Genomic DNA, 27424 nt, shown 5'->3' with positions numbered 1-27424 from the left:
GGCTTATAAGAAACAGGCATTTACCAAGGTGTGTAGTGACAGGACAAGGGGCAATCGTTTAAAAATTATTTACATTGGACATAAGGATGAAATTTTTATGAGGGTCACAAGGCACTGGAACAGGTTAGCTGGAGAAGCTGGAAGCGTTCCGATTAGGTTGGAAGTGTCCACCCATCACTATAAGTGTTCAAAGTCAGGTTGGGCAGAGATTTGAGCAACCTGACACAGTGGAAGGTGTCCCTGCCCATGGAAGGGAGGGGTAAACTATATGATCTCTGGGTCCATTCCAACCTAAACCATTCTGTCACTCTATGATTTATCTCTGCCTCCTGTAAAAGCTCTGCATCTTTGGCTAATAGCTAATAAAGTAGTGGATCTTAGGTCCTCTCTCCTACTATACACGGCTCTGATGATTATAACAACCACTTGGACACCAAAGCTTTTAGCAGCACTCCCTGAGCTACTACTATTTCTGACAGTCCACACCTAAATTTAGCAATTCCCAGAACCAATGTCAGCTCAACTTTTCTATTGCTGATTTAGAATAGGGCTCTGACACTATATTCTCATTCTGAAAATAGCTTCTAATTCTTTACCCAGAAGTGCTATCCTGTTCTGCCCACACAACCTGCTGATACACTTAGTTATTCTCATCTTCGGTGATGCACAGGCTGATTTATGAAGCTTCCCAGTTCTTGTTAGATAAATATCACTGAGGGGAGGCCTGACCCAGATATTAAGATACACTGAATTTAAAGGACTCTTATATTTAAATCATACCCAAATCTGCAGTTGAAACCTGTCATTTCAGAGTGTAAGCACCTTCAGGAATAGACCTGCAGGTTGCACACTACAGGATGTGAGTTTGCAAAGTGACAGCTTCTGCTGGTGTGCAGAAGTGATGCCAGATGCTCCACAGGTTTCCTCAGCATGTAAAGCAAACTTCATGTGCATGCTCACAGGAGAAGCAATGAGTCTGGACTGTGTACAAGCTCGGAGACTATTTTCCACGTATACAGAAGTGCTCCATGCATATGTGATAGATAGGGCCATCCCATATTCTTATTTGACTTTCTCTCATTTAAATCTCATAAATAATACCTCAGACACCAAGTCTAGAGACAGTCATTCTTGAAGATAACTCTATCTGAATATAAGCTCTAGGAGAGCTTACAGTCTTATAAGAATTTTATTCAGAAAGCAGAAATTATGCTGCTTATGTGACATGCCACAACTGAGTATAAAACCACCAGTGCCTTGCAATTTTCCAGCTTATTATTCAGCAGTAATAGACATGAATGAAAATCAGAAATAAGTAACACTACTGTAACTCCTGCCACTGCACACCTACAGCTTCATTAAACATGTTGCTGTGCTTGCTAGTGAACAGGCCATGTCAAGGCCATGATGACAATCCATTGATAATATCAAGACCATGAGCAAGATATGGGCAGCCATCTCATGCAGAGTTAAGCTGTGATCAGAAAGTCCAGGAACAGATGTCATACTTTTGTGTTTTCAAAGGAAACTAACAATGACTAACAAGGTCTCCCAGCCCCTATGGCAAGGCAGACTAGAAAAATGATGGGTGAATCAGATCCAAAAGCCAATCAACGAGAAAATATTCCAAATTTACAGGAAATTCAGTTTCATATCATACCCCTTGCCTTTGGCAGTGATTATACACCAGCATGAGTGCTCAGATAACCTGGTGAGCAAGATGAGTTAACCCAACTCAAAAATAACTTCACAAAAACCAAAAGAGTCATATTAGCTGCACAGCTGCTAGGCCCATACATGGGCTATGAAGGGACAACATGGCGTGGGTTTGGGGAGATAAAGAGGAAGAAAGGACAGTAGCAGCAGCACTAAATGAGCTTAGACTGATTGTGAAACTGTCACCAGAACAGACCTATGAATCAGATTTCCTTTAAAAAATGATACCACAGAACATCTGACTAAATCAGCTCCCCATAATAATGTCTGAACATGAATTGTAAAATATCACAGTAATGTAGTTAGTGCATGTAAGATACTGACTGCAGTAGTTAGGACTCCAGGGACTCTGGTCAGTTTGCAATATCGATACAGGCTGTCTACAGCCATTTGTGTCAACGAACACAATGCTCTTCTTGTGATCTTATAAAAGATGTCCAACTATTTCACACTTACAGGCAAAGCTCAGAGGCATGTGATTCTGAAAGGCCATCAGAGTTCTTATACAAGAACCATCTCATGGATATACAGAAAGATTTGAAAATGCAAACTGAAAGGCTGTCGGTTAGAATATAACAAGACAGCTACAAAGGCCATCTGAAAATAAAGGCAATGAGAGTCCAAACTTACAATTTTTTGAGTGGAGGGTGCTGGTTTGTCTTACCAAACTGAACTGTGCTTCTGGATTTTAAAACTGTCTTTCTACTAAATAAATACTTCCTCTCATGAATTTTAGGCCCAGACTCTCTGTATTGGGCTGCACTGAACAACACAACAGTTAGGGCATGCGGACGCTGCTTGATCATGATACTCCATCAAGGTATACATGATAAAGGTGCAGCAGATGAGCTAGAGGCACCTACCACAACCCCTCTCAGAGCAATATGCAATTTCGTCAGGGCTCCACGTAGACTAAAAAGAATTAAATGACAGATCTCTGTGAAAATGTGAAAATACTTCATTGGTAAGCAGGCTTCTGTGTTACTTTTTCTTTTCTAGAGACAAATGCCTTTAGGGGAATTCTCTCCTACCTTCCTCTCACACTGGGCAAGAATAGTTGAAAGTAGCTCATAAATAGAGCAAGAAACAATAGGGGCAGAGCAGCTTAACATAAATCTGCAGGAACTGCAATTCATTCCACAAAATTGTAACACTTAGGTATTTCTCTCTATTCTGTTGAATCTCATCAACTCATTATTTATAGTGAAATAGGGCCTGAAGTCTCCAGCCAGATGTCAGGCCAACTGTGCCAGGTAGCTGTATGCATGCAGGGAATCAGCCTGTCTAAAATCCCATTCCTGCAAGCATGCAACTGTACTCTGGCATCCATTCTCAAGTATTAGTCCTTACACCACTTTGCTCTCTCAACACCTCTGAAGACTTGAGCCTGTGCACACTGTAGTAGTGTATGGCAGAGTGTGATTAACACATAGGGTAGGCGTTTCTGGAGAAAAATGTGTGGGTTGCTTTTTAGAGTAGCATGCTCAATAGTGTTGTTTTCTTTTTTGTTGGTTTAGATATGCAACCTGCTATGCACCTTTGTCAGCGCCAAGGCCAAAGTGGACAAGACATGGCTGGGATGGGTTATTAAAGGTTTAATTTATAAACAAATAAGGGTGATGTTCTAAGAAAACCCCTCCTTAACAACAGTACTGGTGAAATGGAAGAGGTGGAGCTTTATCTCAACAGAGGTCCTGACCATAAAAAAAGAAAAAGAAGAAAGAATGCAAGAAAGGAGACAGAAGATAGTAAGTCAATTTTTAAAAATTATTACTAGAAAATAAAATCCCTGAAGTGATAAACAGAAACTCTCCTACTGTAATTTCAGGTCAGAAGCAAGATGAAGTCTGCTTCCTTCATTAACACAGATGCCCCTTTTAAATTAAGGAAAATTCAAATCAACAAAGATAGGAAATTAGGGAGCACAAATAAAAGACTGTTGATCCTTTCAGCAGATGTCACTTTTCAGGAAAAAAGTGGACACAACTGTAATACAAACTCAGTCACAGCAAATTAAGTCTATTTGCAGCGCAGATGAGAAGCAGCCATTTTTTATTCAATAACTTAAATAACCTTGACTTTGCTTTCCTAGTTCTTAGAATCTTGTAATCTGTTTCTTAATTTTACACATACCTTAAATTTTAAAGGTATCACCTGGTTTTGAAAGTGTGACTCCTTGAAGCTTTGTTTTCTGGAAGCTGAGTTATCAAGACAGATTACACAGAAATAGTTTGGGTTTAATTTTTAGGTGTCTGTGGAATATTTGACTTTGGAAGGCTCTGAGTTGAGAATTTTTCAATGCATGTGTTTGGCAAGCTGGACTCCTACACATTAAAAATATTAAGTTAAAATTGCATGCTTTTAGTAATATTTGGTTGAAGCATAAATCAGTTATGGTTTGGGGGTTTGCTGGGTTTTTCCTTTTTTTACAGTTAGTTCTGGAAGGAAGAATCTAGCTGCTATTTTTTTCGTCTCTCTGGTTTACCAATTTCAACTGAAAATAAAACCAGGAAAAATGGGTATCACCAGCCAGAAAATTGGTACTCTAAGTTTTTTAATGCCTGTCATTGAGAATTTCCACTTCTGAAATGGTGTCTTTTTATCACAGATAGTGTTCAAATGGGATAATACCTAAAAGTAAGAATTGAGAATAAATCTATTGAAAAAAAACCCACAACAAAATCCCGCATATTTGTGAATTAGAAAAGGAATCAGCAATAACAATTTTTGTAAGAAAAAAATAATAATGCTTTGTTTATAAGGTTATTTTTACTGTTATTTAAACACTGCTTAGATAATATGCCAAATTTATGCAATGATCTAAAAACTTTTCCTGCTAGGGTGAACTGCCAGTTGTCAAGAATCGTATTTGGTCTTACTTCAGTGTCAAAGAAAGATAATGATCTTAAAGGTCTTTCCCAACCTAGCTGATTCTATGATTCTATGTAATAAATGTTATCGAAGGCTGCCATGAAGTGTTTAGTCATATTAAGACATATAACAGGAGAAAGAAAGATCAAGTGAAAAACTCGTTAGGCCTTGAAGTGTCCCCAAACAAAACCTGTGGTACAAAGCAACACTTCCTCCTGTGGGATCATTAACTGCTCAGGTTCTACCCTTGCTCTACTTTTGCTGGCAGCCATGACGACAGTATTTTATCTCTGATTTTCTCTCTTCTGTGAGAAAACAATTCCTCACCTCACAAAGATATCACATTTATGGTTGCAAAGTGCCAAACAAGACACTAATTGTCATGATTGATATGCAATAGTTAAATTTCTATGAAGTCCATGATAAGGTCAGGAATGATTCAGATCAATCACAGTCATGTGAAAGAATAGGAGATACACAATGGGCTTGTGTTTGGTATTTACGTTCAGTGAGAAATCCAACAAACCATACAAGGCACTGCCTCATAGCAGCTTTTCAACTCAGTTAAATGAGCACTTTTTCTTAAGCTAGTTTTGCTCTTTACAAAAGTTTTGCCAAAGTGTATTTAAAGAAGGCATGCTAATAGTGCTTACCCTTGGGGTTTTTTTTAATACTTTCATCTCAGTTTACTGACCTCAGAGACTGACTTATTATTGATGTACTTCAATGAATCAGACATTCCCCTCAAGATGATGCAAATAAGTCACCAAGGTTTGCAGGGAAGGTAGAAGAGAAAAACACCCAAAACCTTATTCTTCCTTCCTCTGAAGATTTTCAACAAAAAAGTGAAGTAAGCTTCACTGTGACCTACAAATTAACTGCCCAACAATGTTATTTAGCCAACAGTGTTACTATTTTATTGTAGATGTTATTTAGCACGTCAGACACTTAGAGCAGCAGTTAGGTAAGCTTTTATTGTGTGCCTAAGACATTTTTAAACATGTAAGTATTTCTGAAGTGCTAAAAAACATTACTTTTAGTGCTTTTGAGCGTCGTTGCAAGACAGTTACTCCACCTACCGCACTGGAATCTCACTCTCACCACCTCCTCGGGAGAGAGAAGCGTGATAAAGAAGATTGCATAGATCTGGCGCACCGGGAGTGTGGATAATCCCGAAGGCACCCAGTGCCGCAGGCGGCAGGGTGGTTACGGACAGCGGGACACCTGTGGAAACCTGGGGATCCGGGGCTGAGCCGGGGAGGAAAGGAAGGAGGGGGGGGAGAGCGGTAGAAGGAGGAGAAGAAGGAGGAGGAAAGAAGGGAGGAGGAGCCGATTGGCTCTCAGGGCCCAGGGAACCCATATGCTGCGAGCCGGCCCCAGGCTGGGCTGGTTTCTTGTCCCCAAGGAAGTAAGCAAAAAAAAAAAAAAAAAAAAGGCAAGCAGAAGAGAAGCAGCTCGCTGCCTGGTTTTCTTGGTGAGATACGTAAATCTGTGCTGGGTGTTGTCCCGTTTCCCGTGCTTTTAAAGTTTGTTCGCTTGCGCAGAGCAGCCGGTTGTTCGTTCCTCAGCTATGTGTAAAGCGAGCAGCTGGGTAATTTAAACTTAAGCGAAAATACTGATTTTCTAAATGCTTTTTTTCTCTTCTCTGTTTGGCTTCAGAGGTTGTAAGGGCTGGTCTGCTCAGGAAGGAGGGTGTCTCATTTATCCTCGTTTCTGGAATTGCGGTTCCATGTTTTGAACAAACAAGTTTTCCGGCTGCTTTGTTTAAAAGGTTTCTGCTGCAGACCGCATCCATTAACTCCGTGCGCAATTGCCTTGCGCCTACCTTAAAGAAGGGGTTTGACTGGCCGTGGGATTTCAAATTTCTGTGATAAACAAGACCCAGGCTTCAGTGGAGTTCTACTACCTGCTTTGGGTAACCTTCTAGCAGATTCCCCCCAAAGGTATGATCATTGTCTGGCGGTCGATTTTAGTATTAAAAAAAAATATACTAGAAAAAGGGGAGGGTGGAGCAGCAGAAAAACCTTCAGAAGCTTTTTTTGTGGCCTTTCAGGGTCTTTCTCGTCCCCTGAGCCGTGGAGGGAAAACTCGAGGCCACCCGAGCATTGCGGTGAAATAGCCCATTCAAAGCAGTGCTGTTTCCTCCCGCCTCTTGTTTAATCGCCCTCCCGGGTTCCTATTTAGTGCCTTTTTTTCCTTTTTTTTTTTTTTTTCCCTGCAGGAAAAGTGGGGTTTGGTTTGGTTTGGGGGGTGGGGGATGTGATTTTATTTCTTTTTTTTTTTTTTTTTTTTTTCATTTTTCTGATTGCTCTTCCTTAACTGTTCCCACCCAAGAAACTCGCAAATCCGGCCGGGAGTTTCTTCTCCGCTCAGCCCTGGGTTGCAACACGGGGACGCACCCCCGAAAGCACTACGGCAACCCTCCCGCCCTGGCTTCATTAGATCCCTAATTACAGCCGGGAGTTCCTCTCCGCGGTGGAAGCCGGCATGCAGGCCGCCGGCCGTCCCGAGGGAGCAGGGAGCAGTCAGTCTTTCGGGGACTCCATAGGAAAAATTGGCTTGGAAAAACGCATTAGGTGAAGAAAGCTTTCAAACCGCGCTGAGCGAAGCTGAAAACGGCTTCTTTTGTCTGTGCTCTCGGTCCGGCTGCGGAGTTTCAAACTGTAGGGTGGCGGCGGGGCGCGGCAGGAGGTGAGCTAGGGGCTGGGCCCCGCTTTGTGCCCCCGCCTGGCTGGAAGCTGGTTCCTTCCCCCCTCCCAGGCTGCTCCTGGATTCGGCGGGTGCTCCGGGGGATGCGGATGGAGAAGGCGAAGCGGTGGGAAGGCTAACGGTGGGTTTGGGCCGATTTCGGGACTGGCGGGGGGCGGGACATGGACACACAGGACCTCCAGCCCCACCAGCGCGAGCTTCCGAGTATTTTCGAGCGGAAACCAGGACGCCTGGGTTTTAGAGGGTTTGGGGAGAGCTTTGGGCGGGGGGTACAGTGGGAGCTGTGGCTGGGGAGTGGGGCGGCGGGACCCCGAGGGAAACGGGCGAATCGCCTTGGCTCATCCCACTGTGGGGAGCACAGGAAACACCTGAGAGAACACTGGGAGAAGCAGCTTTAACTGCTTCTGAGCAAGATCTTGGAGTACGTAGAGATGGAATACTATCTTTACTCCAATGTAAGCAGCTCGAGTATAAGACAATGACCAAAAAAAACCACGAAGCCTGTCATTCTATTCCAGCTATGTAAAGTACTGGAGAACTCAGTACATGCTGCATTCTTGCGCTGCAGCATCCTCGCCTAGTGATTTCTGAGGCTTATGCCTGAGGATCTCTTAGCAGTAGCGTTAAAACTGAGACCAAGACACTAGGCCTTAGCTCAAATAACTTTACTTTTTAGCATGAGTATGATTTAGCACTTAAACATGAATGCTCGCTCAACAGAGGGCCCCTCTGAGGGTGGGAACCTGCCCTTCTGGTGAGGCATAATAAACAATGCATTAGAATTCAGGCCTGTAGATGGCTTGCATCTGCTTCTGTAAATTGCTTCTAAGCAGGGACATCCCTAATGGTAAGATATGATAACAGTTTGAACAAAGAACTAAGCATGTAGCTCCAGGTATTAGCAGTTGAAAGCTAAAAGGTAACCAATAGACTGGCATTGTAGCCCTAACCCAAGTGTGAGGTAGGATAAGAGGACTACACTTATATAACTTACCAAATTGTATGTATGGATGCTTTAGATAAAATTATATCAAGATGAGAATGTAAAGTATAAGAAATCCTGGAATTTACTGTGCTTTGGAGATGTGAATGGAGGTTTGAACCCCCACGTGCTCCCGGCACCAATAAAGGTCTGCGTTCTGCTTTACAGTGTGTACTGTGAAGTGATTTTTTTGAATCAAAACTACTAGCAGAACTGTTGAAGTATATTTTGTATGATGCAGTCTTGTTCTCACTTTTCCACCCCAAAGAGGGAAGGGAAAAGGGTGACGTTAAGCAAAGGCATAGATGATTTTAAAAAAGGGAAAATAGTTGTAATCAAAGAGAGGATAAATGCCAACTTTTCCTTGTTGGGCAGGAGACGTTAAGTGACCGTTGATAACAACAGCCATGGAATATTCTAGCAGTGTTCCAGAAAGCTGGACATAGAGCTGGGTGTTGTTCTGGTATTGTGGGAGTTTCTGGTTATTCTGCACAGAACTAGTTTCACAGAAGCCCAATATCCATTATGTACAGAAATCCAGTATCTTGGTAAAAATGTGGGGGTTTTTTACTGGTAAGGTTCTGTTTTTCTCTGCTTAGAAATGTACTACCAGTCTCTGCTTACTAGTTCTTTTTCATTGAGTGAATCAAACCTGGATCACTTCCTGCTTCCTCTAAGTTTCTAAATTATTGAGAAGGAAACAAACAGCTCTGCTGCCCAAAGCAGCAGTTGGGACAGTCTCTCTGACATCTGGCCAAACTGGAGTAGTGAGTACTGAAGCAGGGAATGGTAATTCACCTACTGATTAGGGAGAAGCATGTGGAAAACCCTGCAAGACATCGCTTAGCATTTGAAATGCCAGTGGCTTGTGTTTGGTGTTATTTTGCATCTACAGTGTATCTACAGTGTTACAGCATCTAGGATGTACCAAGTGTTGCCTCATCTCCTATCATTATCAGTCTGTGCCTGAGGAATTATCTAGGTAATACTTTAATTTGAAGATGCCACTTACTGGAAGTACAGAAGTACTGAGGGGGTTTCGTTTGGGGAAGCTGCTGTTACTGTAGTAGGTCTGCTGTGCCTTGCAACTGGCAAGAAAGTGGTGAGAACCAGAAAGTGGTGGATTAGCATGGCACTACCAGCTTTGCCTTCCATACAGTGCTTGCAGAGTTTAGTGAAGTACCTTCCTCAGCTTCCTAGGATATGCACATCTTGAGTGAGGCTATCTGGTTATTCAGCAGACCTCACGAATCTTTCAGTTCCAGGGAAAGCAGCATAGTCCACCTCTGTCAGGTTAGCCAGAAGCAATGGCAGTAGTTTCTACTGGTACAGGAGACATTGTGTACCTGGAATCTCAGCAATATTCAGAAAATTGTCCTCACACTGAACTGAATCTGTGCATTCCTGAGTCTTCAAAGACTACCCTAATAGTCATGGACAACAGAGAGGCTTCCTCTGTTTCATAAGATTTGCCCTTGGCAGAGAGGGGAGAAATGCTATAAAAGGATCTTTGAACTTAAATTCTGCAGTTAATGGGGAAACCACCAAAATTATGGAAATGGGATGATGAAGGACCTCTTTTGCTTTGGAATTGCAACTTTTTAGAATGAACCTGTACTGGTCCTAAGTTTACCTGCTGCCTGGGTGGCTGCATAGTCTGATCTTAAACTTAGATGGAATTGTGGCTTGGAGATGCTGCTGCTACATGCCCAAATAGCTCAGGAAATCTAGCAGATCCCAAGACTGCTTAAACAACCTCTGAACACATGACCTCAAAAGGGTTGTAAGTGAAGGAGTGCTGAAGAGGGACATACACTGCTAAGACTACAGACTGGAGGAGTTCCCACATTGTAGTACGGATCAAGTTTGCTTGCTGCAAACCAATTTCATGAGGTCAAGCTTGACTAGTACTATCTCTAGATTGCTGGATGTAGTCTCAAACTTGAAAAAAATGTTTGGTCACTCAAAGCTCCCAGGAGTGCTGCCATGCTCTGAAGATACACTGTTACCTCTTGTGTGAAGCAGCTCAGCCCCAGGTGCAGCCGCTTTGGAATAAAGAACCCCTTTTGTTAACACAGGCCACATTGTTGGAGGTGCTTGGGGATGCAATGGCAAAGGAAGGGATTTTAGCTGGTCCTTTTTATTTAGAGCTGAGAAAAGCTGCTTTGAATTGAACTTGCAGTTGGCCCAGTAAGTCACTTTCTGCTCACATATCTTTTCCTGCTATATCCTTAAACTTCCGTTTCTTTCAGTTTCACTTCTGCTGAGGCCTGAAGAGGCTTGTGCTGATTGACTTAAACTGGCCTTTTTTCTTAGGGCAGGAAACTTACAGCTTTGCTTCTTCAAACTGCTACTCAACATACACCACTGCAGCCCCTTCCCCAGCACTCAATTCATGTTTTATTTTCATGGAATGTAATTATCTTTTTCCATGGGAAAAGAAACGGAAGTGGATAGATTTTCTTCTACTTGACTTGGTTTAGTAAAGAAAGATTAGTCTTTCACTTTGTGCTGTATACTGGGATGTATAATCTGTGTGTTTTATTGGTGAGACTAGACAGAGTGCTTTTGGAACTCTTCCTTGTAACTTTCCTGACTTCCTATAAAATATTTATTCACTATATATATTAGTAGGAAACTCTTGTAGTGAATAATGGGGTGGCAAAGGTGTATCATGCTTTAGACTATTTTCTAAAGTTCTGGCTGCTTTGTCCAGAAGACCTGAGCAAAGTCCTGTGGTGATTGCAAGTACTGACTTTCTATCGCATTGTTGTTAAAACTCAGCTTTCTAGAATGATGCAGCTTCTTTCATGGATGCTTTTGTTCTTCCTCCTGCCTTATGTCATCCCTGTCTTGTAAGTTCTGCTCCCATCTTTGTAGCTTCTTTCTAGTGTGGTCTGTATCCCAATAAATTCTGTTTTTAGTTTCTCTTTAACTCTGTTTCACTAAACTGTCATCACAATAGTTCTCAGTCTGGTGCTGTGTATATGCTAGTGCTGTATATAGTTCAGATTTTTGCCTTATGTTAATCTTGCATAGAAGTGTGTGCATATATACATGAGATGTATTTTTATATATATCAAAATACTGTTTTTACCGGCTCCTCACATTTTAGTGTGACCTACTATCCATTTCTCCCAGGCTGAGAAAAGTACTTCTGGTTAAATGCCATTGCACGAGCCTCCTTCTCATAATTTACAAAGACTGTAGTCTTAGAGAAATCTTACTGTTTATTAAATATGTTGGGAGTGTTTTGCAGCTCCTTTGTTTGACTTTTCTTATCTGATTTGAATCTTGAAGCTAGGACTGAGGAATTGCTTGTTTAGTCCTCTGTTCTGTGGCTTGTTACAGCTAGTGACTTGTTAGCAGCTCTCAGGACACTTCAAGTGTGGTAAGCTAGAAACTGCAGGATGTGGTTCTTCACTGCTACTTGCTTACTATACTGTCATGTTTCTCTTAAGTGTATATAGGGGGTGTTGGTTTGGTTCTTTGCTTTTCTATCATGAGGCATGTTTTCATAACAATGAAAAGTAGACAAGTGCCTCCTGTTCAATACCAGGCCTTTCTGTGTTGCAGAAAAAGCTGTATAAAAGGCTACAATTCTCCTTGGTTCCCACAGAAGTAAGAGAGGATTAAGAGAAGTCATCCCACCCAGTTTGCAGACGGGCTTAAACAAAGCCTTGCACTATTATTCCAGCCAATATGCAGTGCCTTTGTATATGTTGAGGTGGTTCTCAATCCACTTTATCATAAAAAACTGAGATGTTTATGTCTTCCTGTCTTGCTTGAAACAAACATGGACACCATTAACATGAATACAGGAGAAGCCTTCTGTATTGAATCTGTTTTTAAATTTACAAAGAACCAACATCTCTTTATGTGGAATATTTGATTGTCTTAAACTTTTTAAAATGTGAAAACTACATTAAAGCCTTGAAATTTATGTAGTGGTATAAAGTAATTGAACTAGACCTTAGCTTAACACTTCACTACTGAGCTAAAGGAAAAGGTTAGCTATCCGTATGAATCCAGATCTCATGGAATTGCTGGAAGGTGGTGGCTTCTGTCAGCAGCTGTTGCAAATGCAGAAAACATTCTACTCTTAGTTCTTTTTGGTTGCCAGCTCTTCCAGTACACTTGGCTTTAGCAAAGTTTCCTTTGTTGCTTTCTTTAACTCTCTCCCCAGACCTCACCATTACTCCACAGGACATGGTATCTTTGACAAAGATAGATTGGAGAGCATGAACTAAACAGTTTTGGATGGTATTTATTTGATAGAAGTTTGATTTTACTCAAGCTACCTGTACGTCCTAACATAATGCTTCTAGCATGTTTATTCAGTTTCAACTTAAAACTATTTGGGGCTTTCCCATGCCAGTGAAGACTGTGTGAATGCTTTAAGAATTGCAGTCTGGAAGTTCGTACTTGGGAGAAATGGACAGTTTGTTTGCTAATTCTAGACGACAATTTGCCTAAAGTTAGAGTGACTCCTTAATTCAAGGTGCTGTTTATGTAACTTTAAATTAATTAAAAATGTAAGTTCTTTAACTTCTGTTGGTGTATCATGAATGACAACAGAAAATGCTTCTATAGAAAAACAGTGTGTAAATAGTGTATAAATATATACTTCACTTTTACACTGCATCTGCATGTTTTGAAACAGTTTTAGCAAATTAGTGCTGAAATACTCCAAATGGGAATAAATCTCTTTAAAGTAACTGAAGTATTAATGCTAAACAAGAAGTGAATACATGGTCAGATAGACTGCTTGCTCGATTCAAATAGATGAATTTCCTATTAATAAAAGAGGACAACCCACCAGATGAGATTATCCAAGAAGCAGACAGGATTGTTAATAACTCTTCCATCAGCCCCGAGTAGAATACATTTCCTCCAGTTTAAGAGCTGCTAGCAGCTATGCACAGCAGTGAACAGGAGGGGGTGAGAATGAACAAGGCATGATTCTGTTATGGGCTGAGGGAAAAGGGAACAGGGTGTGCAATGACTATCTGTTCTTGAGTGCTTGTAGGTCTGTGGGTGTACGGAACAATGAAGTGGCTTAAGCAATACTTGCTCTTGATCTCAAGAGGAGAGCTTTGAAGTGTTGTGGCAATGGCAGCTCTGCTACCTCTGGGGGGTTGATGAGGCATTAAGGGGTCATCCTAAAGACATTCTTTTACTCAAAGTTTTTCCCTCATCAGAAAAATTATCTTTTAAATTTCATTGTATATGCAGATGCTTTCTTAGATATTGATAAAAGTATTGTTTTTCTCCAAAGAGCTGCTTCTTTTCTAAGCTGATCCTATATTTGCTTTAAGAGGAGTATCTTAAATTACTAGGAGGCCTTTGCATGCAGGTGTGTGATTTGCTAAGGTACATCTCTGTACATGGTAGATTCAGCCTAGCATTACACCTTGTGCTTGCTTAGTGTGTATATATGCTTGGGAAAGCACGGCCTTGAAATTGAAGAAATAGGTACTTCTCTGACACAGAGAAAATTAGTCTATACTGTTTGGTGTCCCTGTGCATAGGACTGGGACCTGATTTGCTCCTTAATTTCTATGATGGCGTATAAAGAACTGAAAAACAGGCAGTGTTCCTGACTTCCTTACTTGGGTCACCTTAGTGAAAAAGTTTTTAACAAAAGTGGTGTTGGCTCTTACTGACCAGGTATTATTAGTATGGGAACCAGCACTAGTGTCTTGCAGCCCAGCCTCCTCCAGATCTTGTGTATGTGGTTTGCAGGTAGACAAGTAAACCTGCAGGCTTGTCTCCTAGGTCCCTACTTATAGCTTTGGGAACATAAATTACTGAAGGAAAAACATTTAAGGCAAAAAGGTGTGATCCAGGATGTTGCTCAGTTGTATACAGAGTGTAAATGGTGTCTAGATGGAAGTCTGCATGATACTTGGCTAAGGTTGATGAGCCATGCTTGAGAGAGGGGCAAGTTTATTCAGCTGAGACAATTTGCGAAGACTAGATGGGATAACACTGTGGATTCATGAGTTCACATATTTCTTATCTATGCTAACTTGAATCTGGAGACAGCTAGTCTAACAACACTAAAAAAACCACCAGTTCCTGTAGCCTGTAAGTTAACCAGTACTTGTCTTGACTTTAATTGCAACAGGTTTTATCATTATTGGTCTAACTGAAAGAAGAAAAAGGAACAGAAACCTACTTTCTAATCTACAAATTGAATATGCCATTTGTCAGTCTTCCTGCCTTAGTGCCCATATGCTATTGACGCATGTAACATCCAAATTTTAACTGTAAACTTTTGTTGCAATATGGGATATCTGTCTTGAATTTGATGCTGAATTTGGATCACAGGCTAGAGTATTGTCTGAGGAAGAGAAATAGCCTGGAGAGCAGATGAGAGAATATTTGCTCTGGATTGAAAAACTTAAAACATGGAACTAGGATAGAAAAGTCTAGGCTGGTTTAGAAAGGGCCATAGTACAACAGTGTTAGCCTTTTGTTTAAATGAATCCTTTATACACTTTCTAACTCACTGGCTTGTTGTTTCTTGTTTTTTGCCTCTTTTTTTTTTTTTGTTGTTGTTCATTTTTTTTGCTGTTTTCTTTTTAAGTATTCTAACTAAGCAAAACAAAAGTTTTAAAGTGAGGCCCCACAGAAAGACAGCTTAAACTAGTCTTGCAATTGGTGTGTCAGTCTTAAATTTGACTTCCTCTCTTAGTTTGGCAGTTAGCATGGAAAAAGTCTGCCTCAGATAGTTGTTGAGCTTGATCTTCAGGTATGGCCTGTAGAGTGGAACAGAAATCGCTTTAGGTTTGTGGGGAAAATAGGCAGGACATAACATCTCTAGATCTAGCTGCAAATAAATATTTGAATGGGCTTACTTGGAACTGGCAGCTTAAAGAATTACTGATTAGGTGGGGCTCTAATGTTGTAGCTCTTCAATGTTAACATGCTATGAAACAGGGATTCAGCCTTAATGTATAACTAGGGAATTTGCATTTTCTTGTCTACCAGTGTTGAGCTTTGGTCTGGATCCTTAACTGCTTGGTATTTCACAATTGCCTTCTCTAGTATGGGGAAAAGCATTTTCTTCAAACTTCAGTTTTGGTCAGTCTTCAGCTCAAAGCTGCCATGTGTAACAGGATGTCCTTCTTGCAAGGTTATCAGGAATATGCTTTTGTAGAGAGGTGTATACGCTAATGTAGGATAGAAAGCAGTAGCAAGCTAGCCCTTTTTGTAATGCCTTACCCACTTTTGCAGGCAAGGTGTATTTGCAATATTCTGAGATTAAGTGATATATAGTCAGTAGAGAATTCCTTCTACCACTTGTAGAGAAGCTTCCAGATAAGGTTCCGAATATGAACAGAAATTATCTACTATAAAATTGGAGGGTGGGAGGCTTTCTGGAGGCTATAAAAAGTGCTGACTGAAGTCTCACTCAGAAGCAGGAAAAACTGGTGCTGTGCAACTAGTTTTGATTCTTAAGCTCTGCCATCCACACCTGACAGGGTAACATTAACAGCTGCAGCTAATATGTTCTGCCTCTTTGCCACGTGCTTTTGCCTTAGTACATGGGAGTTGAAAGGGACATGTACCAATTTGGCATGGCTTTAAATACTGGCACCGTAAAAGTGATCTTACATAAATGCAGACTGCTGTTCAGCTTTAGCATTAGAGTTCATCACTGGCATCTGCTGAAACAAATGCACCGGGTTGTGCAATCGGTACCATTCCAGCCTTTGTAGCTGTGTTTTAGAGCTCTGACTTGTCTGCATGAAAGTTAAGAACTTGGTTACTCCTCAGAAAATGAGGGCATGCAGCCTCAATCATGTCACTGACAGACTCTGAAACTTTGGAATATTATCATTAATGTCAGTATAAAGAGTTGTCTCTTTTAACCCAAACTGCTGAACACAAAGCAAAGAACTTCATGTTGGTGCCTGTGCATTTTGTGCAGAATCCCTTGAACTAAATGACTCATATTTTGGAGGCTTTCATTATGGAAAATGCAGTCCTCCCTTCTAGCTTGTACAGGGAAGAGTCCGCAGTGGATATCTTAGGTTAAATCAACTGAAAATTGCAGTCTAAATATAGATAGATTGGTGCTTCAAAGATGTGATTTTGCTCTGCTCCTGCTACCTGCAAAAGAGCTATTTCAAGTTACTAATCCTGATGAAAGCAATATAACAAGGCAAGTCTGGCCTTTCTGGAAGATGTCTTCAGTTATATTTGCTTATAGCAGCTGGAAAGCTTACTGCTCATTTTAGAGTGATTTCTTAATTTTCCCCTCTCCATTTCCCCCCAGTAGTTATAGCAAGTGCAAACCCTCTCTAGAAACTAACATCTCTGCTGGCAGCTAGCTGTTTCCTGGCAGAGATTCTGCTTCCAGCCCTGGAGGAGTTGAAGTGCTTTATTCAATTGTCATCTAATTCTCTGCAATCCTTCAAACGCTTCAGAGATCACCCCAGCACTTAGAAGTGTTGCATATCAATGAGAAGCATCAACTGGTTACAGCTTTCAATGTCTTATTTTTGCTACTGTAGTTCTTTCTGATACAAAGTTTCCCTGGCAGAAGTGCTGTACTTCAATGTCATTTTGGGTTTGTTTTGGTTTTGTTTGTTTGGTTTTGGTTCTGTGTTTTTGTTGGGGTTTTGTTGGTTGGTTGGTTGGTTGGGGTTTTTTGGGGGGGGGATATGAGGTTGGGTTTTTTTGTTTGGTTGATCTGTTCTTTTGGGTTTTTTTGGGGGGAGGGGGTTGTGGGGTTTTTGGCTTTTTTTATTGAGGGGATTGCTCTTAATGGAGCAACCTCAGAATCATTTCAGGAGTTCATGTTTTGGAAGGTGTTTGTTCACCTTCAGAAAATCGTGTGTCTGTGCAATCTAAGAAGATCTCAAAGCATGCATAAAAAGTCTCTAAGAATGCTGATTCTACCATCCCAGGAAACTGTACCCTGTCTGCAAGTTGTTAAAGAACTTGCAATCAAATATGAGAATGGAGAATATGGGTTAAACGTTCTTAAAGCAATTTGGAAAGCTACTGTCAGTCCTCCATGCATCAATGCTCCTTATCAGTGCAAGATCTGTGATTTGACTCTAAACTTTCCATAGATCTTTAGAGCTTTAGATTGTTTCTTTTTCCTTTTTAACCCCATTGTCATTTTGACCACATTTCCCTACAGGATATCTGTTCACTTTGCCTTCCATTTCTCACCAGTTTTGTACAGAGCAAGGTGTAACAGTGGAAGTTTTGATATTACTTGAAATTGTTTTCTTTGCAGGCTCTGTGCTTGTGCTTTCTTTCCATCTTGGTGCTTGCAAGCTATGAATGAAGGCTTAGTTGGCTAAGTACCCTTTTTTCCCTAAAATTAACTTCTATCACTATGGCAGGAAATCCTTGAAGTGTCAGGGGTGTAACTTGCTCAGTGTTCTGCTCAGGTCTCTTTTGTGAGACAGCTCATGTATAAGAGGAACCTGAAGATTAGTTTCAAATCAACTTATTATACATTAAGTTTCTTCAGATACTGGGGAGTGTGGGAGGAGGACACAGGCCAGGGTAGAGATGACAGCATGACTTATGAAGGCATATGTCAGCAATTGGAAAATGGTCAGAAGAGCCTGGGTTTTATAATCTTGTAGCTAAAGCTGTAAGCAGCAATGTCCATTCAGGCTTTGCTCCTATATTGACTTAGGCACATACTTTCTTACCCTTTAATTTAGTCAGTTGGAAGAGAAAATCTTGATAAACATGTAACTTTGTGTTTTGATGGCTTATTTGATGTGCTAACTGGACTAGATTTCCTTTGGTCTTTTGGTGTGTAAGCAGTACATAAATCAGTACTGTTGGAGATTAATAGTTCCATTTCATAGGAATTGTAACAGTTTAAATTGCTCAGAAACCACATATAGCAAAAAAAAAAAAAAAAAAAAAAAAAAAATTAAGCTCTACTTAAACGAAACTCTCAAATGTGCCAAAACATGCATTCTTTGAACCCTGTAGATCCTTTCTAAACAGATTTTTGAAAGCTTCAGGAAAATCCAACCTGCTCTTTTCAGGGTTGCTTCTTTGTTACACTAGGCTTGACAGAACTGTCTGAATTGAAATCCAGGTAGGGCTAGTCTTCATCCCTGCAGCTTTAACTGAAGTGTGTCTGCTTCTCTGTCACCTCTGTGGGCACATTTCATTAATGCTGTAGAAGTGGTATTGCAGCTTAGGTTCATGTGACATCTGAAGTCTTGCAGCAGGATAGAGCATCTCTGCAATGTGCCTTCTTACCTGGACATCTCACTCCACTATCAAACAAGCTGATCTGGAGTAGCTCATGTGACAGGAATATCCTAACTTCAGCCTAAAAGCCTGTCCTAAGTAATACACAGCCTGTTAGCCTAAGAACTGAAAAGACCGAAAGCTTTAGAAACAATGCGTATTACACCTGGTTCTACAAGGAAATCCTTGAGTCCTGTTGTGCACTTAGGTTAGGCTGTAGATACAGCTTGACCTGAATCAACCAAGTATCAATTCTGATACTTCAGGGTTTCAGCAAGCTGCTTTTGAAGGGAAGAGGTTGCGATGAGCTGTTGATTGGTTGGTTGAGCAACCACATAAGCTCCTGAGCTATTGCAAGCTGTAGAAGGTCAATGCGGTGAGGATGAGGGCAGGGTTGAGGAAAGAGTGAGACCCAAACTGACAGCAGTAAGCTTCTGATTGATCTCAATGATCACATAGAATTGCACCCTTAAACTAAGTGGTTGTTTGATACAGCCAACAAAATATAGACACAAGAGATTCAGCAGTTCTTCAGATGACTGATGCTTGAAACTAGGCAATATTTGAGGTGTTCCTTCTTGTATATCTTCCAAGCTTTCTTTATCTAAGTTGTTGATATGAAAGGGATGGTTGCTACAAGTTGATAGTATAAACTGGTTCTATTTAAAATAGTGTTTCCTGGAATATCCTGCACTGCCTGGGAAAGCCACTTGTGATCTAAACTTATCTTTTGTCTGATAAATTAATTGAAGCCCAGCCTGTGTATCGTACCACATGAGAAAATTTGGAGCTGAGAGTTACGGTGTGTTCCCTCTGGCCAATCTAGTTGGTCTCTCTCAGGTTTAAGTTTTATCAGAGTGGTGGTAGTTGGAAAAAATCTCCACGTTGGCGTGTCTTTTTGTTGTCTCTTCATGGTTCTTCCCATGAGGGTCTGCCTCTGGTTTTTCACATTTGAAGTGTCTGTAAGTTTCTTTAGGGCCTCTATTGTCTGCCTCTCCTCAGTGGACTTTCCAAAACTGTTTTACTTCTACCCTGAAATTAACTTAAAACTGACTTTTTTTCAAATATCAACTGCCGTGAACACTGAAAGTAGCTCCCTGAAACATCTGCTTTTCTGCAGTGGTCACTCTACAGACTCTGGAGTTTGTGTAAAAAACTGTGCTAGCTTCACTTTCATCCCAAAATATATGCTGAATGCGAAGTACAGAATTGTAAACATTTGCTACATTAAAATGAAAGTAATGTTTGTGGAAATACCAAAAGGTTAAATAACAAACTTGTTTAGGGAACAGTAGGATTGCTGCAGGGTGAAGAAAAGCTTGCAGTTCTTGCAGCTGGGGAAAGTTGTGAATCTTTAATCTACTGGCAAAGAAGGCAGCTATAGAAACTGTGTATGGGTACTTTGTTCTCCCATTCTCTCTCCTATCTTAGAGTGAATCTAAAAGCTTCGAAGCCATAAGCAAGCAAATGCATGCCAAGAGCAAAAAACCTTAATCATGGTCAGAAAAATGACCATCAAGCATGTTTTTATCTCTGTTCCACCATGCTTTCTCTTCCTAGGAGAACGTATTGGTGTGTTTGGTGGTGTGGCTGGGTTTTTTCTTCCTCAGAATTATGAGAATCAGCTGGCAATGAATAGCTCCTATGGTGACTCAGTCTGTTCCCTTGTTAAGGGAAGGGGCATGACTAAGCCCAAAGGATGTGTGTTGCAAATGGGTATAAAAAATTCTGAAAATGAAAGAGACTGTGCGCAGACACCTTCAAAGCCAGTCTTCAGGCTTTTTTGAGGGAGATGGGCAGATAGGTATAGGCCTCCTCAAATTTCATCAGTATTGCTTATCTATATATATACATTATAAAATAGCAATTTAAAGTTTTAACTGAGAGGTATGTTTCTGAAGAAGATTCTGAACTTCCCTCCACTAAAGACTGATCTAATTCCCCTGAACAACAGTAAGGAAATGACAGACCAGACTGTTCCAGCCTTCAGTCAGTTGACTTTATGGCTTGCTTTTTCTTCAAGCAAAAGCTTAATTTTTCTCCCCAACATCCCTGACTTCCAGGGATTTGGGGTGCTAGGGAGAAGAAAACTCAGTCTGTGTGTGTCTCTTGTCCCTGATATCTGTCCCATAATTAAAGCTGTTTCTGTGGCCACTTGTGTTTTGTGGTGGGTTTCCGATGGTTTGGTTATCGGTGGGGTGGTTGTTGTTTTTTGATGAGGTTTTTTTGATTAGCGTTTTGGTTGTTTGCTTTTTTTTTTTTTTTTTTGGAAAGGGGAGGGTTGGGGGTTTTTGAGGGTTTTCTTTTGTGTGTGCGTGGTTCCCCTCCTTTCCCTCCCACCATCTGGGGACTTTTAGTGTTACCTAGTGGCAATAACTGTCATGTAGGCTAGTTTCACTGCTAGTCTTCAGTGACCTCTGTCACCTTGTGGTGTTAACTGCTGCTGTCTTTTACCAGATGACATGGGCAATTGAAGGCTGTTGCCAAAACACCTTAGCCAAGTGTAATCTAAAATAGTTCTTTGGTGTAATCCTGCGTTTACCAAGGTAAACTTTGCTTCAAGTGGTTAAACAGATTTTCCTCCTGCTCCCTTTCAGAAAAGTCAGGCAGCTGCTTTTAAGCTATCATGAAGGTTGTGCTTTTTTTTAGACTTAGTAAATGTAACTGGGGGAGCTGATGCTGCAGCATTTGTGCTAACTGGCCACCTTCATGCAGAGTACAGATTTTTGGAAATGAGCACACAAGTTGTAGGGGGAAACCAGAACTTGCCCACTAACTTCCTGAGAGTGAGGATATCTTCAGACCCACTCCTCCAAAAGGAGCTATCAAAAGTCTGGATTCCTGAAATACTGCAGCTTGTTTGCATCTCATCTGCAAGAGTAAGCTTTGCAATAGCGTTGTGTTGTAAAGTTGCTGAGTTGATAACTCTGGGGTGCATTGTTTAACTTCCTGTTTTCAAAATAAAAAGGGTTTAAACTGATACTATAAAAAGCGCTGACTTTTATTCACCAAACTGCCCATACAGCTTCTCTGTTGTGCGCTGTAATCTGCAATCCTCAAAGCACCAGTGCATGGTTTCCATTTTGAGGATGCCATCCTCTCCCTGTGGTAGATAACTACACCACAAAATTGCTCTAAGTTTTCTTATCTCTATAGTCTGTTGCAGTCTCATCATGCTATCTAGTTGCAAGACCTCAAATGGGTAAAACAATTTCAAAATGTGTTGCATGTGACTTCAAATGTAATAATGGTAGCTTTTGTTCTCTCGCTTTGGGGTTTTTTTGTCTTAGAGGTGCTTAGTTTGTGGGGTGCCTCTCTTTTTATGCTGCTAGTCTGACATTTCTTGCCTGACAGGAAGCGTGCTCTACTGTTGGGGTTTTACAGGATGAGCAAGTAGCTGCTACTTCCGGCTGTTCTTGTTTATTAGATAGGAGAGACAACTAGCTACAAGAACTGAATTTTACAAAATGTGGGGTAAGAAGGCTGGATTTGGTGGCTTTTTGTGCTTTGGATACTTCACTAAGAACTAGCTGGTAGCAGAGACAGCAGTGCTGCATTGTTAACTGTCTGATCTTAATAGCTGTATCTGTGACAGAGGGGTGCCTACCAGAAGAGTCTGGTACAGCTTACTGCCTAACTGACCTCTGCACTCCAGCTCGGCTTACAAACAACCCCTATCTGCTGGCCGTGGTAGTCACACGGCTGCTGCCCTACCACAGCCCTGTCTGCGGGGTCGAGGCAGGGGAGCAGCGCCGCGCTGGGGCCCTGGCTGCTCCCAGGGCCAGGGCAGGGAGCACGGATCCGGGAGATGAGGCGACGTGCGGGCGGCGCCTTCCCTCAGGGCGGAGCCGGCAGCCCCGTGAGGAGCTGGGCACGGGCCGCCCTGCCCAAGGTGCGCCGCGCGGCCTGCAGCCAGGCCAGAGCGAGGGCTGCGCCGCTTGGCTCCATTCTCCTCGGGCCCCGGCCCTTCTCGGCGGGTCGGTGGTAGCGATGAGGGAGGCGGAGCTCTCTGGGGGCTCCCCAGTGCTCCCACATCCAGGAGCGGTCCTACGTCTCTGCGTGGGTCTTGCTGTCAAACAGGCCACCCAAAGACAACTTGTAAACTCGGTCATTTGTAGGGTGTGCCTTCCTTCCGAGCTTAGAGGAATGAAAACAAAATGTTGTCATCCGTTGGTTACTGGCAGTGGGTTTTTCTAAGAATGAGCTCCTTGTGCAGAACTGAAGCCTCTGTGTCAGGTTCCTTCAACAGCCTCCTGCGACCGTGCTCTGTGCCACTGACAAACCTCTAACGTGCTGCCAGGCTTATTTGTAGGGGTGGGTGGTGATGGGGAGTGTCTGAGTAGTCAGCTCAGTTCCGTGACCAAACCTAAAATCTGATGTGTTAATGACAGCTCACTAAAACTTTTCTCCTCTCCCACCTCCTTACAGTTGGTAGGTAGTCATCTTCATGGAGACAAACACATGAGAAGATCCGATCAGAACTGTGGTGTTCACCCCAAGATGCCTAAAGGGAAAATACTCATCTACAAGTCTCATCTTTCAAAACTGTCTGCATTCTTTCAGTCAAAGAAAAACATTTTTGGAGAAAGATGACTTGTGAACAAAGCTGGCTTTGCAAGGATGCTGAATGAAAGACAATATGCCTTACAATGGACACTTATCTTGAAGGGGTAACACTGTGCTCTTAAACTGAAACACAAGCACTGTGAAAACTGATCCTGAACAAGAATAAGGATTATAGAAACTGCATCAGAATGTTTGTTAGTCCCAGAAGAGTCAGAAAATGCCATTTTTTGCAGATATTTGCCATGTGCTTCATACTGTGTCTCATGATTTTTTGGGGACCATTTGATAATCACATTGTGAGCCATATGAAGTCCTATTCATACAGATACCTCATAAATAGCTACCATTTTGTGAATGACAGCCTGTCTATCAACAGGGATAACTTGGACAGAGTGTCAAGCTACCAGTACTTGATCAACCACAGAGGGAAATGTCAGCAGCAGGATGTTCTTCTCCTATTGTTTGTGAAGACTTCTCCTGAAAACCGTCATCGGAGAGATGCAATTAGACAAACTTGGGGAAATGAGAAGTACGTTCGTTCTAAACTTAATGCCACCATTAAAACTCTCTTTGCTTTAGGACGACCAACAGATCACCTGCTGCAAAGAGAACTTCGGCTCGAAGACCAGAAATACAATGATTTGATTCAGCAAGACTTCTTGGATACTTTTCACAATCTTACTCTTAAATTGCTATTGCAGTTTAGCTGGGTGAATGCCTACTGTCCTCATGCCAGGTTCATTATGTCTGCAGATGATGATATCTTTATCCATATGCCAAATCTTGTTGCTTATCTCCAAAGTCTAGCACAAATGGGTGTTCAAGACCTCTGGATTGGTCGTGTCCATCGTGGATCCCCTCCCGTAAGAGACAAGAGTAGCAAATACTATGTTCCATATGAAATGTACCAGTGGCCCTCTTATCCTGACTACACAGCAGGAGCTGCATATGTAATATCAAATGATGTAGCAGCTAAAGTATATGAGGCTTCATTGACTCTCAATACAAGTCTTTATATAGATGATGTTTTCATGGGTCTCTGTGCCAATAAAATGGGAATTGTACCACAACATCATGTATTTTTTTCTGGGGAAGGAAAGGCTCCGTATCATCCCTGCATTTATAACAAAATGATGACATCTCATGGACATGTATATGACCTTCAACAGCTATGGAAGCAGGCTACAGATCCTAAAGTTAAAAAGTTCTCTTCGGGAGTTTGGGGTAGAATATACTGCAGGATAGTCAATATAATGCTTCTCTGTAAGCTATACTATGAGGACACATATCCTTGTTCAGCTGCATTTGCTTAATACTTGAATATCTGTGTTGAAGATCCACTGAGCCAAAACAGAGCAACAACTTTTTAGCTGTTTATTCAAAAGATAAAGAGGTAAAAATCACATGTGAATGGGGTTGGGAGGGAAGACGGTCCTAAATTCTATCCAGAAACTTACTGGAATAGCTCTCCTATTATACTGCAAATTTTTACATTGTAGCCTGGTTTTTTACATTCTTCAAGGGATGCAAGTCTGGATTAAATAACTATAATGGACTTGATTTCTACACTTTGAAATGCATGATGAAAATGTGTTACTTTGAACTTGTCAGTAAGTCTTTTGTCAGTAAAGCTATGTGAACTATGTTTTTGTCAGTAAAGCTATGTGAACTAAGACACATGATGAAAGTCTGCTATAACAAAATGGAATAGACATTTTAAAACACAAGGAAAGTAGAACTGAGTTGATAGATGAGACTTGCAGTAGTTTAAGGCAAAATACTACAAATATTCACCATTTCTCAATGCTTCACAGAAAGTAAGTCTAGACCTGCACAACTGACAGTGAGTGCTAGAAGTGAAGACCTGCTACAGTCTTTCTCTCAAAGCTCCCTAAGACTTTGAAATAGGGAAACAGTGTTTGAATGCCCTCTGACTTGATTGTTTTAACAAAGGAGCTTCATTTACAACTTGAAAAAATAAAAATATTACTCCATGTAGCTGGTTTTGCTAATCTTTCTGCCTTCTGAAAACTGAAGCAGTATATTTAAACAGTCCAATTGTTAGTAAGCAAATAAGCTAAATGAGGTTTAACAATGCTTCTGTTTTCCAGTATTCATCGTACTAAGAAGTAAGCATAAGTCCCTGACAATGTTACTTGTAGCTAATTTAAAACAGTTAAAAACTTTAAAAGGCAAGATGTCATGCTTGTACTAACAAAGAGAGACAGTATTTTTGCACAAATTTTGACTTCACAGTGAAGGGGTAAGGAAATGGTGATCCACAGAAATTCAGTACACAAGTCAAAATCACTAAAATATTTCTCCTGGAGTCTTAAGTACAAGATTGTCTTTAAAATGTTAGGGTAGTTTGTGCCCACAACCCCGTGTATCTTGAATATGTTTCAATGGCAATATCAGCTGCATGAGGAACAGAACACCTGTGTGTTGTAAATTGGGCTAGAACTAAGTGATATGCAAACATCAATTATTATAAGTTGTACTGTGGTGCCATGTAAATATAGGAGAACCAAAGTTCTAGCATGTCTGCAGTCTTTTCTTGTATAGCTCACTAATGGTGTTTTCACGGACTCTCAGGATAGGTATTTTAGCTAATTGCCAAACCTGTGGTAACTGTTCCTGGAGTAGACACAGCTCACACAAGGTACAGTCGGATACTTCTTGTGAACTGATTTATTTGATGGGAACAAGTTTTTGTGGGGAACTACTTCTGAATGCTTGATTGAGTCAAGTTTATCAGCAGAGCAATAATAATGCAAAAGCTCACAAATTATCAAGCCTCTGTTCGAAATATACTAATTACAGAAGCAATACTACTTGATTTCGGTCTAAGACTAGCCTTTTTCTTCTGCCTGAAGTTTCTCACTGTGTGCATTGCTGACCTGTGTCTTCTGACTTTACCTTAGAACAGCTATACAAGACCTGGCAGCTTTAAGCTGTGAGTAGTAAACTTGGTTTAAATGATTGATTGCTACTGTTCTTGGAGCTGTGCTGCAGGTTTTAATGGTTTGAAAAGCTAATGGTACATGTTAGCATAGACCAAATCCAGGATTGAGCTTGCTGACTGTTCTCTAGGCTGCCGTTTCAGATGGATGGTAGGTAGCTATTGGAATGAAGTGAAACATGTAACTTTCTGTAATTGGTTTTCCAGAAGGAAAACAATAAGAATCCTAACTGGACCCAAATGTCGGGTATATAAAGAGCCCAGAGATATATCATCAGTGTTGGAATGACTGAAGAATTTAACAGCTGTGCTTCAGAAAGAACAAATCCAGCTCCTGTTCTTGCCTAAACAGATTGATTACAGTACTAAAAAAAAAAAACACCAAAAAACAACCAAAACCCAAAACACCAAAACCCACACTCAAGAACAACCACCCCAAGACAACCCTAGATGTATATAACCTGTTGGCTTATGGAGAATTAAATCCACATACAGAAAAAGCAGTATTCTGTACTGAAGAAAAGCTGCTTCATCAAATTTCTGACCTGTTGTGAGCCATTTAAATTAAGCTGCACAGCAAAATGCCCTACTAGAAAAAGCCACCCTGTTCAATGTATGGAAAGAGGGTCTTCGTATGCAGTATTGCAACCAAAATGTACTATTAAGACTACATTTTTTTCCAGCATGACTATGTGTTGGTATTTATTGTTTTCACTCACACAGGCAAAGGTAAAGTAAGTTTTAAGTAGCTTAAATTAACTAACATTTAAAACGCTGCTTAAATGTTGTTTGCCATTATCTGAAAGTCCCTTTTGACCATTGAAATACTTTGGTTTACAGTTGGTTTGACTTCTAAGTTGCTTATTAATCTTAAAAGAGCCTTGATGTTTGTAGTATGCATTTTCTTTTGCTGCAGTGAAAAGAAGTTGCTTGCTGAATAAAGAAAGCATGAAGGCACTCCTTTTCAAAAAATGGAGACGCTAGAAAAACTTCTTATTTTCTGGTTCTAAACTTTGACTTAAGATTTGTACACCTTTATCTGGAAATTTTTTTAACAATAGTCTCGGTGCTCCAATGCAGGGCTGTCAGGTTTTACTTCTGCAAATAAAACTGTAGCAGCCTGAATGGTCACTCCTCATTGAGTTTGACATTGTTGCACAGCATATTTAATGCTATTTTTTTACCTGTTTGTTTGGTTTGCATCAGTTTCCCTTTGATATTACTGATTTTTATACAAAATATTCAATATTTATTCCTAAACTTTGCTCTGTACCACAAAAAGACAATTGTTTTGTAAAACTTGTTTTGAATAAACAGACATTTCTTTTAAAAAATGAAACAACAAAACAAAGGTAAATATCTCTTGTTGCTTT

At 40.9% G+C, this 27424-nt stretch overlaps 2 protein-coding genes across 18 annotated transcripts in view; one reads left to right on the top strand and one right to left on the bottom strand.

The window, feature by feature from the left end:
• The window catches only part of MCF2L2 (MCF.2 cell line derived transforming sequence-like 2), a 180727-nt gene that overhangs the window by 60134 nt on the left and 93169 nt on the right, over nt 1–27424 (bottom strand). The gene's annotated exons all lie outside the window — the stretch shown is intronic.
• B3GNT5 (UDP-GlcNAc:betaGal beta-1,3-N-acetylglucosaminyltransferase 5) lies at nt 5929–26111 on the top strand. Of its 9 annotated transcripts, none has more exons than XM_065674477.1 (4): nt 5929–6061; nt 6359–6530; nt 6922–7417; nt 22952–26111. In XM_065674477.1, the coding sequence occupies exon 4, from the start codon at nt 23278–23280 to the stop codon at nt 24400–24402; it is 1125 nt and encodes a 374-aa protein (XP_065530549.1). In that variant the 5' UTR covers nt 5929–6061; nt 6359–6530; nt 6922–7417; nt 22952–23277; the 3' UTR covers nt 24403–26111. The 9 variants fall into 9 exon arrangements, with proteins under 9 accessions (XP_065530549.1, XP_065530553.1, XP_065530552.1 ...); XM_065674481.1 differs by having other exon boundaries at nt 6247–6530; nt 7348–7417; XM_065674480.1 differs by having other exon boundaries at nt 6247–6530; nt 6922–7278.

Source organism: Lathamus discolor, chromosome 3 (genome assembly GCF_037157495.1).
Source record: "Lathamus discolor isolate bLatDis1 chromosome 3, bLatDis1.hap1, whole genome shotgun sequence".
In the NCBI taxonomy this organism is placed as follows: Eukaryota; Metazoa; Chordata; class Aves; order Psittaciformes; family Psittacidae; genus Lathamus; species Lathamus discolor.
The sequence above is the reverse complement of the archived record's forward strand: the minus strand, read 5'-3'. Positions and strand labels throughout refer to the sequence as shown.